The 12,628-nt window shown below is 23.5% G+C and overlaps 3 protein-coding genes across 3 annotated transcripts; 1 reads left to right on the top strand and 2 right to left on the bottom strand.

Annotated features, from left to right (window-relative positions):
* Positions 1-4,665: 4,665 nt before the first annotated feature.
* PCHAS_0837100 (fam-a protein) lies at positions 4,666-6,781 on the top strand (the record flags this gene model as incomplete). The annotated part of the gene is made up of 6 exons (XM_016797990.1): positions 4,666-5,384; positions 5,541-5,766; positions 5,866-5,935; positions 6,098-6,207; positions 6,302-6,517; positions 6,641-6,781. 6 exons carry the CDS (start codon positions 4,666-4,668, stop codon positions 6,779-6,781), a joined length of 1,482 nt encoding a protein of 493 aa, XP_016653886.1.
* A 1,441-nt stretch (positions 6,782-8,222) lies between these two features.
* PCHAS_0837000 (fam-b protein) lies at positions 8,223-8,851 on the bottom strand (the record flags this gene model as incomplete). The annotated part of the gene is made up of 2 exons (XM_739703.1): positions 8,223-8,651; positions 8,777-8,851. 2 exons carry the CDS (start codon positions 8,849-8,851, stop codon positions 8,223-8,225), a joined length of 504 nt encoding a protein of 167 aa, XP_744796.1.
* A 1,206-nt stretch (positions 8,852-10,057) lies between these two features.
* Positions 10,058-12,240, bottom strand: PCHAS_0836900 (CIR protein; the record flags this gene model as incomplete). Its single annotated transcript, XM_016797989.1, has 3 exons — positions 10,058-10,333; positions 10,422-12,092; positions 12,226-12,240. The coding sequence occupies 3 exons, from the start codon at positions 12,238-12,240 to the stop codon at positions 10,058-10,060; spliced, it is 1,962 nt and encodes a 653-aa protein (XP_016653885.1).
* Between the last annotated feature and the right edge of the window lie 388 nt (positions 12,241-12,628).

Below are 12,628 nucleotides of genomic sequence, written 5' to 3'. Positions count from 1 at the left end.
ATTAATAATATAAATGAATATCTCATTTAAAATGTGCAATAACTTTGTATGCAAATATTTCTAATATACAAATAATTTTTAATAAATAATATTACATTGCATATTCGATGTATCTTTCTAAAATTAAAACCCAAAATGTGCAATTAAAGTTAATATAACTAATTACAAATAAAAATAATATGTAAATTAAATGGGTTCTAAAATTAGTATATATAAATATATATTGTCATTCTTATTAACTATTTAATATATAAATAAATGTGAAATCAAATTTTAAGCTATAAAAACAAGCCCAATAAAATTATTCTCATTTGATTTTCTTTAAATTTTTTAAGTTATAACATTAACAATTTCTATTTATTTGGTGGTAATAGTAAATTAATTCGTGGAATAAATAGGGTGTGAGTTTATTACTCTATGTGCATATTGATACTTATAACATAAACATATATATTGAATAATTTATAACATTTTTTATTAGTTATATAATGTAACAACTATAGAATTATTAATAAAATTCATGTATCTTTATTGACAACATTATTGGTAATATCACCATATTAAAGGCATATTTAACTAAAAATTATAATAAATAGCTTTTCGTTTTGAGTATCTTTTCAGTTTTATCGCATATTGAGAACATATTTTCATGTAAATGAATCACATAGACATTGTATATTTGATCGAATTTAAAACGCTATCTTATCTATTGGCATCAAGGTAGTTGCCGCTGTATCAATGTATACTACATCATTATAATTAATGCACTCAATATAAATATTTTGAGCCAATGAATAATATTTTCCTATTTCATTGTTTTAAAGTATAACATTTTATAATATGTATATCATATTGTAAAAGCACTATATTTTAAATATAAATTTGTATGTTTGTATATATATAATAGAATAATAAAAAATATTATTAGCTCAAAAAAATTAATTATTACATATAATTTCTATATAATATATATTAATATGCAATTATAAATGCTTCCATAATTTAAAATATTTCAATAATTATCCATTAAAACAATAGTTTATAGGTATAAATATTATAATGATAATAACGCTAATCCTATTACCTATTTTGCTTATAACTATTAAAAATTTATTAGAAAAAAATACGATGCAAAGTTTATTGATATAATTATATATATATTAGTTTTAACTATTTAAAATACATTATAGTTTATATATACTACAAAATTACGAATCTTACAAATTAATAGTGATCATTCTACCATTATACCATATGCCAAATAAATTAAAGGCATAAAACGATTTCTATTAATATTGATTAATTTTAATAAAAATATAACACTATAGAATAAAAAATTAAATATTATATATAATTAAAATTAAAAAAATATTATTCATATATCTATAATGTAATTTGCTATATATTATTAAAAATGTTTAATATATATACCTTTTTTATAGATAATGTTATTTTACTGGTTTTATCGATATTTTATGCATCTATGTTTTATGCTTATTTTCATTGTTATATATTATAATAATATATTATTTATTTAATTAATATTGAAAATGTAAATATTAACTATATGCATATAGTATAGATGAGTATTTAAAATGAATCTGACTATAATTTATAGGCTTATATAATATTAACCTCCAAATTCTGATCCACACATATAAGGAGGTTTATTAAATAAAAGTATTCATCAAATAAAGTAAACATACTTTATATTGTTATATAAATATAATATAATCACAAATATTATTGCAAATTCTTATAAAGTAGACAATTATAATATACAATACTAAGAGACCATATATATGGCTCGAAAATATTTATATTAAAATATAAGGTGTATCCATCCTTTAACCACATTTAATATTTAAGTTATATAAACAAATAATTTGTAGTATTATATTTTATGAAAATCCTATTTTATTGGTTCATTTTCATTTTAATGTTTATACCCCTTTTGGGGGTACATATTTAAGCTTCACCCATAGTTTAAAAAATATGTGGTATTCTCCAAATATTTCTTCGTTTAATAAACTTGCATATATTAATAAGTGTTATCACATTATAATAAATTAAATTCAATGAAACCATGAACCATAACCCAAAATGGGTTTCATAAAACATTATTGCAGTCCGCAACGCAAACCCATGGTCCATGATACAAAGCATATATATAATAAGACACCCCTAACACTTGAGCATCTTAACATCGATAAAAATATAATTAAAAAAATACATAAAAAATATATATTTTTTTAATTTATAATTATTTCATTTTTTTTTGGTATTCTTTAAATTGTATATATGAATACGTGCTTTGTCGTATAAAAATATAATATAATTATAATAATTAAAAAGGGGAATGTATCCATACACTAATGATACATAATATTATCGCCTTATATTATAAAAGTATTATTTAATAAATTTTCATGAAATTAATAATAAATATCACAGAAAACATGATTTACATAATATAAAATATATGATGCTATGATGAATTATATATATTATTATTGTAATAATAGTTGAATCAATTACAACCATTCATATGCATAATATAATACCCTCAATTAGATTTTTTCAATGTTTAAAAATATAAAACATGGCTTATATGGAAAGTAAATCATTACCTAAAAATAAAAAAAAAAATAAAATCATAGAAAATGGGAATACCCCTAAAAATGAATGAAATAAATTGTATAGTAATATCCGGATTTCCATTAAAAAAAATGGCAAATTTACTAAAATAATTTTATAACTTTTGTAAGAAATATAAAAATTTAACACATAATAATTTTATTTCTAATTTACTTTATTATTTCTTATACTCACTTACCATTTATCATTTATCAAGAATGCAATGTGTTTGCATAAATGCACATATTTATAATATATAATATATAATATATATACATTCACTCACAACAAATTGGCATACTTTATTATTTAACATATTTTTTTCGTAGTTTCATGCATCACAAATTGTTTTAGTAAAAGAACTATGCTAAACGGATTCGAACTGGTTACCCATTTAAGAAGCAACACTGGTAAAAAATAAAAATATATTTCAAATAATAGTCACTTAACACTAAATAGTGTGATAAATATATTAATAAAATTAATTTATATTTATGCATATGTTCGCTTTAAATTGCCATCACAAAACTAAAAAATGATGTTTTGTGAAATTTTGATATGATATAATGTGTTCACCCTTTTTAAATAATGACACATCTAATATATTTGATTGTGTAACATTATAAATACATCCATTATAATTTATTTAAAAGGTTTTCAGTATACCTTCCTTTATATTACCATTTATTAACAATTTTTATTTACAAATTTAGGCTTAATTAAAGATTAAAATTACATATATTTACTAAAATTGCATATAATCAAATAAATCAAGGAACAGAAAAACCAAAACCTTTGGCAACATTTCATTATCAAGAAAGTTATAATTAAAAAATAAAGATATATTTTATGCATAAATATTCATATATCCTTTACACCTCATGTTCATTATTTTTTTGTATTATTTGGTTTTTTGTGTTTTTATTTTATATTTATATACTTGATTTGTTTATAAAAATATTTTTTATATTGCTCATTAATTTGAAAAAAGGGATGTGTATCAATACAAACAATACAGAGGTGTATTGATTTACACATCATATTCTCAAATTTTACACTAAGTCAAATATTTTTATTCTCCATATATTTTAAATGATCACCTTGCTATTAGGTGACACACACATGTGTAACAAATAAATTGGTCTGTTTGATGTGTATGGAAAATAAGGGATATTATCCCATGCATATGAAACTTTACACATTTTAGTTCTTATTTTATCTTAATAAAAATAAGATCAAAAGCTTGTATATCCCTAATGCGGCATATAAAAGAGTATATATAATTAAAACAATTTTTTTAGATCTTATAATATTCCGGAAAATAAGATCATATCAATTTTGAAATTTATTATGTGTGATAACCTAAGTATTTTTATTTCCATGTAATGAGCCCATTTAAAAAAAAGATCTAATTAAGCCCAGATCAAATTATCCAAATTAAATAATTAAAAATGTGTAAATTTATCTTTAAATAATTTGTAAATTTATAATTTAAATATTATTTAAATTTATTTTTTAAGTAATTATTTTTTTTATTTTCAAATAAATATTTTTTTATCATTTTATTAAATCTCTCTTTTCAGTATTAATTTACATACAAATTTTTTCGTTCCCATTTTTTTCGTTCCCATTTTTTTAGTTCCCATTTTTTTAGTTACCATTTTTTTAGTTACCATTTTTTAGTTTCCATTTTTTAGTTTCCATTTTTTAGTTTCCATTTTTTTAGTTTCCATTTTTTTAGTTTCCAATTTTTTTAGTTCCCAATTTTTTTAGTTCCCAATTTTTTAGTTACCATTTTTTTAGTTTCCAATTTTTTTTTTTTTTTTTTTTTTTTTTGTTTTTGTTTTTTATTGCCAGTTTTTTAGTTCCCATTTTTTTAGTTTCCATTTTTTTAGTTCCCATTTTTTAGTGTCCAATTTTTTAGTTCCCATTTTTTTAGTGTCCAATTTTTTTAGTTCCCAATTTTTTTAGTTTCCAATTTTTTAGTTCCCAATTTTGTTTTTTTTGTTTATTATTTACTAAATCAAAATGAATAAAGCATATATTAGATTATTTTTTTTTGTTTTAAGCATGCTTATGTATGCAAGCACTCAAACCTTTGCCAATGAAGCTTCTTTAGTCAATGATACTATAAACAAGCCTGTTCAAACAAAAACTAATCCAGCCAATAAGCCTGTTCAAACAAAAGCTACTCCAGCCAATAAGCCTGTTCAAACAAAAGCTACTCCAGCAAATAAGCCAGTTCAAAAAAAAACTACTCCAGCAAATAAGCCAGTTCAAAAAAAAACTACTCCAGCAAATAAGCCAGTTCAAGCAAAAGCTGCTGCATCAAATAATCCTGCTCAAGCCAATAAAAAAGTTAAAAAATCGGGTTTATCTCGATTCGCTCGAAAACTTTCATCGATATTCTTATCGATTTTCCGAGCATGTGCTTGTGGCGCTTCTAAACCCAAAAAAGCTGGTCAAAACATACAGGTTCGAGGAAAAAATATTCCAGAAAATACTAAGACAGAAAACACTACTGCCGAAAATACCGCTACAGAAAATACAACTACAGAGATTGCTACTCCAGAAAACACTACTCCAGAAAACACTACTACAGAAAGCACCACTACAGAAAGCACTACTGCAGAAAGCACTACTGCAGAAAGCACCACTACAGAAAACACTACTGCCGAAAATACCGCTACAGAAAATACAACTACAGAGATTGCTACCCCAGAAAATACTACTATAGACGTTTATACGTAAGAAAATATTAAAAAAAATATACATATCCATATGCTATATACGAAAATATTATATATATATATATATATATATACTTGAATAATGTTTTATAAATACATTTTTATTCTTTTTTTTCCCCAAATTAAAAATGGTCTCATTTCGATCAATGATAGATTCGATGAATTATATGAAAATAACAAGCACCTATTATGTAACGATCCTGAAGAAGTTGAAAAAGTGGCAAAACTTATGAGCGAATCTGCAGCCATTTTACAAAAAAAAATCGAATCCACAGATGATTTCAGAAATGACGTGAATCATGAAGGTGCACGTCTATTTAGAAAACAAGACGAAACAGATACTGGAAAAATGGAAATTACGATCGAAAATCCCGATGCGGTATGAACTAGCATGCATGTTTTTTATCTTATAAAATTAAATTAATAAAAAAATTATTATTATACTTATTAATATACATATATTTTTTGTTTTCATTAGTATGATGGAATCAAAACCACATTATGGAATCCCAATAGCCCCCAAAATACAGACCCCAGCTTTCTCATGGGTAAATAAACAAAACCAAATAATAAATGATCAATTATTCAATTTAATATATTGTTATTATTTTATCTATCCCGAATTTTAATATTATAAAATTTTTATTCTATTATTTATCTTTCATTTGTAATATTTTAAATATGTGTATATGAAAATTATAATTTTTCAGGACAAGTTGTTCGTGTATACAATCCAAATTTAATGATGATACAACAATGCTATACAAGTGGTGGTCATTCAGCCGTAAAATATTTCCATTATTTCGCCCAAAAAATTGAAGTAAGCAATTTATTTCTTTCTTCAATTCATAAGTATCATTTTTCATATATTGCATCGTAATATAAATATTATATGTTTTATATTTATTTTCCAGGTATCAAAAGACAAAACTATAATGGTATATTTTTCAACAAATAAAACTGATATTAATGATAGCGTAGAAAGAAATATGGGTATTCTCATAGATATTGCATACTCATTAAAACCTGACTGTGATTATGAAGAAGAGTTTAAAAATAATTATGTTAACTTATCCGGATATTTCATTAATAAAGACGACACAAAAATTGACATTACCTATCTCGACTCGGTAAGCAATATAAAAATTCGAATAACAAATAGTTTCATTTCATCATTCACTAAACATGTATGATGTCTCTATAAATAGATATATTTACATACATATTTATTCATTTTTTATTTTCTTTCGCAGATTTATAATGACTATATCTTAGCTCCGCTTTATGGTTTTAAAAGAGTCCGATCAAAAAAATATACCCAGCTTATGAACTTAAAAGGAAAATTCTCCAAAAAAAATAGATATATTCCAAACAGCACCTTTTTATTAGATTAATTATATTTTTATAAATTTTATTAGCTTTTTTTATACATTATGTTTATTTTAAATTATCATACAAATATATTGTTTTATTTTTAAGAAAGATTGTTTTGTATATAATTAGCTTATGTGTTTTTATATTAAAAATACATTTATTAAATTTTGTGGACACACAAATGGAAATACTATAATTTATTAATTGTCTTTCTTTATGATCATCTTTTTTTTATATTAACGTTCAGAATTTTTTATGTTAAAAATACATAAGTTCATATATTTTTTTGATTATTCTTATAAAACTCAATATCTTTGTTAAAAATTAATTGTCTTAAATATAAAAATACTAAACAACAACCATAGCCTTATATCACCTATTAATAATATCCCCGTCCTTTTTTGGTTCTCTTAAATATTGTCTTTCAACGAATTTTCAAAGTTCACAATTAATACAATATAAAACGTTAAAAGAGATCCGTATTTATATTTTTACAAATAATTACATGTTTTGACAAAGAAAAGGCACATTTAAATCACCATCTTGCAAAATAGTTACCACATGTGTTCACACTAATTAAGTATATAGCCTTAATAAGAATTTCCTATACTATACAATAAGATGAACCAACATAACATTCCTGTAATAGAAAAATAAGGACCCCCTTAATGGGATATACATAATTAACCAGTACATTAAATACCCATAAAGCAATCATATATATTATGATTTCCTTTATGGTACTTAAAATAGATTAATATAGACACTATATATGTGTGTCTTACAATGTTACTAATAAATATTTTCAAAATAAAACATTTTAATATGACAAAATGTAACTAAATATAGTTAATAGCAATGAAAAACATTGTTCAAATATATATTAAATATATATCAAATATATATATCAAATATATGCATATATGCGCACAAAATACCAAAAATAATATTCGTAGCAAATACAAATAAAACAAAAATGTGTCATATATGGGGCAGATAATCTGCGAATTACTTAAAAAAAATATATTACAATAAACAAATAAACTCAAATTATTATATAATTTATAAAAATTCAATATAACTAACATCAAATAATAATTATTTTGTGTTATAGCATTGTAAAATTTAATAAAAATTTCACAAAGTATAATCTTTAATAATTAACAAATATTTTTTATAATAAAAAAAATTCGGTTAATTTCAGTTCCTCTTCTGTAATTTTTAAATCTTATATAATTTTATAAAATATCCTTCACATCAATAGAAAGTATATATGGCAATAATAACAAGACTGGAGATATGATATATAACGCTACTTATTTATATTCGATATTTTAATATAACTGATATAGTGTGCTATTATTAGTATATCTACTTTCTAATTTCTTATAACTAGGGCTTAAACATATTTTATAATAATAATATTCGAATTCATCATCATTAGTATTCATATAATGCTCGTCAACTTCTTTTCCCAAAAATTTTCGATAGGATAGTTGCAAATAGACCTTTCTTTTTTTTGGGAGTATTATCAGATGGTTGTGATGGTTTTTTATCTTGATATATGTTATCACTTTTTTTATTCGCTCTCATTGATCTCTTCATAATATAACTCTTTGAACATTCTGATTCATTAACTATCCCCCCTAAAACCCCAAACTTACTGTGTTCACTTGGTTTTTCATCTGATTCAGTATCATCATCGACACCTTTTGTTTCTCCACATTCTGCATCCTTTTTTAATTGTTCAGCTATAGCATCTATAATTGAATCATAAGAATGCATTAAGTCGAATACATACTCTATATTGCTTGGGAACATATTAATTTTTAAATCTAATGGAGCTAATAGCGTAGGTATGTTTCTGTCTGCGCTTAAATCACATAAAACCTGCAAAGAAACAAAACATTTATTAGCATTATTTGCATATCATGGGATGTAATTGTTTCTTAAACTTAATATAAATAGTTTATACAATAAATATGGTAATAATACAAAGAAAATTAATAACTTACATTTGTAGTATGCTCCAAAGACCAAATAAACATCGAAAAATATACAAATTTCTTTAAAATGGTGAATTGCTTCATTTTTAATGTGGTGTTTTATTAAATAAATACAAGTTATATATAAACATAAATTATGATGATAACTGATATTATTTCTAATATAATTATGTTTATTATTTGTTCTATATATTATGAGCAGATTAATATATATAAGGGGCTCCAGCAATCAATATATCTGATTATTTTATGCATTATTTTTAGAACTTATTTAAGTATAATCATTATTATAAAATCTTATATTCATAAAAAAATACTTATGGATATAAATTTTTTTTTATTTATGCTTTTTTATTCTTTTTGTTATATTTTTAAATAATAATAAACTATTTCTCTAAAAAATACAATATTATTGTAATTATAGAAAAATATGTTATAATAAATTCGATTCAATAAAATTTATTTGTACAATTTTTTATATAAATATTTAACTCAATTCATAGTTTAAATATCAATTTATAATAAGCGTTTTTTTAATATTTTATAAGCATGCTATTTTTTTTATATATTGCCAAACGAACTATCACTCACCAATGTTAATAATTTTTTTTTATTGCATATATAATATTATAAATGAAAAAATTAAAAAATATAAACCCCCATGAAAGGAATCCGATATTTCATTAACTCAGTTATACAAGTATTCTCTCTAATTTTAATATTCTTAATCAAACAATGTAATATTTTTTATTCAATTTTGTCAAAAAAATATTTTTCAAATATAAGGTTATACTCATTTTAATTATTTCATAATATGAAATATATCATTTTTTTTTAAATTATGCAACTTTCATACTTTAAACTGTATCCCAAATAAAATATAAATCAATTAAATCACAAAAATAATACATATAGAACCCAATATATTGAAGAAAGAGATATCAATTTATTTTTATCTTAAATCGAAAAATGAAATATGCTTAATGTTATTAACTTTTATTTTGTTATATTTATTAAACATATATTATTGTACCTTTAATAGTTAAGCATTATATTGCAATTATTTTGGTAAATACTATTTAAATAAAACTTAAATAATAGCACATTAATTATAATAGAGAATTCCATCATATAGAAAATTGCTTTTGTGCTTTATTATAAAATATGAAATAGAGCCTTAACCCGGTTCCCATTATCAAAATTAATTATATTAATAGACAAATTTATTATTTACTATCATTTAAATTCATATACCTTTTAAATTAAACTTCAAATATAAGTTAATTAAATTTATAACTCTAAATAATTTAGTTTTCTTTTATAAACAAAAAAAATGAACACAAAAAATAAATTAATAAATGGTATAGGATCGGCCTGCACCAGTTTGTATATACTTAATAATGGAGATTTTTTTCCATAAACGGAACTTGTAGATTTTTTAGTCTGTTTTTTTCGATTAGATGATTTTATAATTATTTGCACCGGTCTTTTTCCTCCGATTGAATTTATAACCTTTTTCGTGGTTTTTTTTCTCTTTATTTCTTTTCTCCATCCAAATGACAAATACTAACATAAAATTATGAAAAATATATAATATTTTATAGTGAAAAAATATTTTAAAAATTGTCTACTTCGTAATTGTCTTTTTATTTACCTTGTACATAATAGCTAAAGTAATGGCTATTGCAATGCCTATAACTGAAACTGCAGTTAATTTGTGTTTCTTAAGTATATCCATTGAGATTACACTTTTCGATATAATTCCATTTATATGGTTTACAAAATTATCTTGTTTAGTTACTTGAACATATGGTGTATTGATAGAACCATCTGATGGCCCTTGAATAGTTAGTGCTGATTGCTGGCCTTTTTCTTTTTGGTCGTCACCTTGCTTATGCTCCGGATCGCTTGGTTTTGTTGGATCTGTTTGTGAACTTTGCGAATTATGGGATACGGGTGGGGGATCTAGTGATGGATCACCAGAGGAAGGTGGATCACCTCCCGAATCTCCTGGTTTAAGGCCATTACCACCTGCTGGGGGTGTAGCAGTTTCTTTATTTGGTTGACTAATTGCCTTATCGAGTTCACTAACAAGCTCAGTAAGCTTAGAAGATGCACTTTGTAAAGTTTGTAATGTTTTTTCTGTAGTATCTTTGCTTTCTTGTGTAGTCTCTTTGGGTAGTTGCCCATCTGATGAACTTCCTGGCAATTTATCTGAACTTTGGCTATTTTCTAAAGTTTTGTCTTTGCCATTTGAATCATCTGTATTACTTGTTGTGCCGGAATCTGGTTGACTTGGGTCACCATTTGGCATACTTGGTTGATCCGATAGATCTACTGGATTTTTTTCATGATCTTGTGACGTATTATCTATAGCACCGTCTTTCTTTTCACCACCATCATCAGCACTATCATCAGCACTATCATCAGCACCATCATCAGCACCATCAACATCATCAACATCTTCATCATCATCCTCTTCGTCATCTAAACCGAAATCGAAATCTTCTGTAATTTGAGATTCTTCACCGTTTTTTCTTTTTTCAGCATCCTCTAACAATTGAATTCCTATTTTTATAATATTGGGGGTTTTATTAGTTAGCTTTTCATGCAGTCGCTTGCATCCTGCACTATTGAATTCAGATCTAAACTTGGTTTTATTTATTGGTGAAAATTCTATAAGCTGACTAATTAAGGATGGGTCGTAGTCATTGTATTTAATAACAGCTTTTTTAAATGCATCATATATTGTTTTTAAATGATTCAATAATCGAAGATATGGATCACACTGACGAATGAATTTATAAAGTTCGTCATACATAATATAGCATTGAGTAACACCGCTTATGTATTCGTGTTGTTGTACACCAGGTTTTTCATATATACTAATTGTTTCACACATTTGCTTAAATAAAAGATAAAACCCATTCATAACACCAATGCTATAATCCTTAAAATGCGTGTTATTATATAAGATGCTCAAATGATTAAAACCCCCCATAGGCTTACCTAAATAATTCTCAAATGCATCATTTAGAGATAAACTATGATCTTTTGATAATTTATATAATCTATGGCACAATTCCATGACCAATAATTCAATACTTGGATCATATCCATTATCTAGATCCCCCTTCTGATTATTTGTTAATTCCACATATGCATGCCCAGTAATGGCGGTCAGTTTTTCATAATCAGTATCACATCTTTTAGATCCATTTCTTACAGGGCAATAATTATTATATTGTCCATAGTCTTTGTTAAATTGGTCATCATTGACCTCATAGTCGATAAACAGTTTATCAATTTCATTAAATATAGTACACTAAAAAGCATTTTTAAAAAAATAATAAAATGTATATTAACGAACAATTTATTAAAATGAAATTAATTATAATTAATAATTAATGTAAAACATGGAATATAATAAATTATTTTTATCTAAAAAATGTATTTACCGATTCCATGCCCATTACAATGGAGTTATGTTTTAATTTGTAAATTAATTAACATCATTTTATATTTTATGTAAAACGTATATACGTGTCAAATAAGTTATACAAATACTTGAGTTATGTGCATAACCAATATCGTAAATTAAGAATATTCCTATTACTTTTATCATTTAAATATAGAATAATAATGAAATATTATTACAAAAGAAATATTACATTCTATTTTATCATAAGTATCTTAATTATCTTAAAATTTGATTTGTTTAAAACATTTTTGTCTTAGATGTAAAATATAATTTATACATAAAGTCACTATTTTTAATAGTCACATATATAAACCAGTTATATAATATTTTATAATCTTGTAATAGTTTAAATCAAATATGCTTCCTTATAATTATAATCC

Source organism: Plasmodium chabaudi, assembly GCF_900002335.3.
Source record: "Plasmodium chabaudi chabaudi strain AS genome assembly, chromosome: 8".
In the NCBI taxonomy this organism is placed as follows: Eukaryota; Apicomplexa; class Aconoidasida; order Haemosporida; family Plasmodiidae; genus Plasmodium; species Plasmodium chabaudi.
This window is presented reverse-complemented; position numbering and strand designations above follow the sequence as displayed.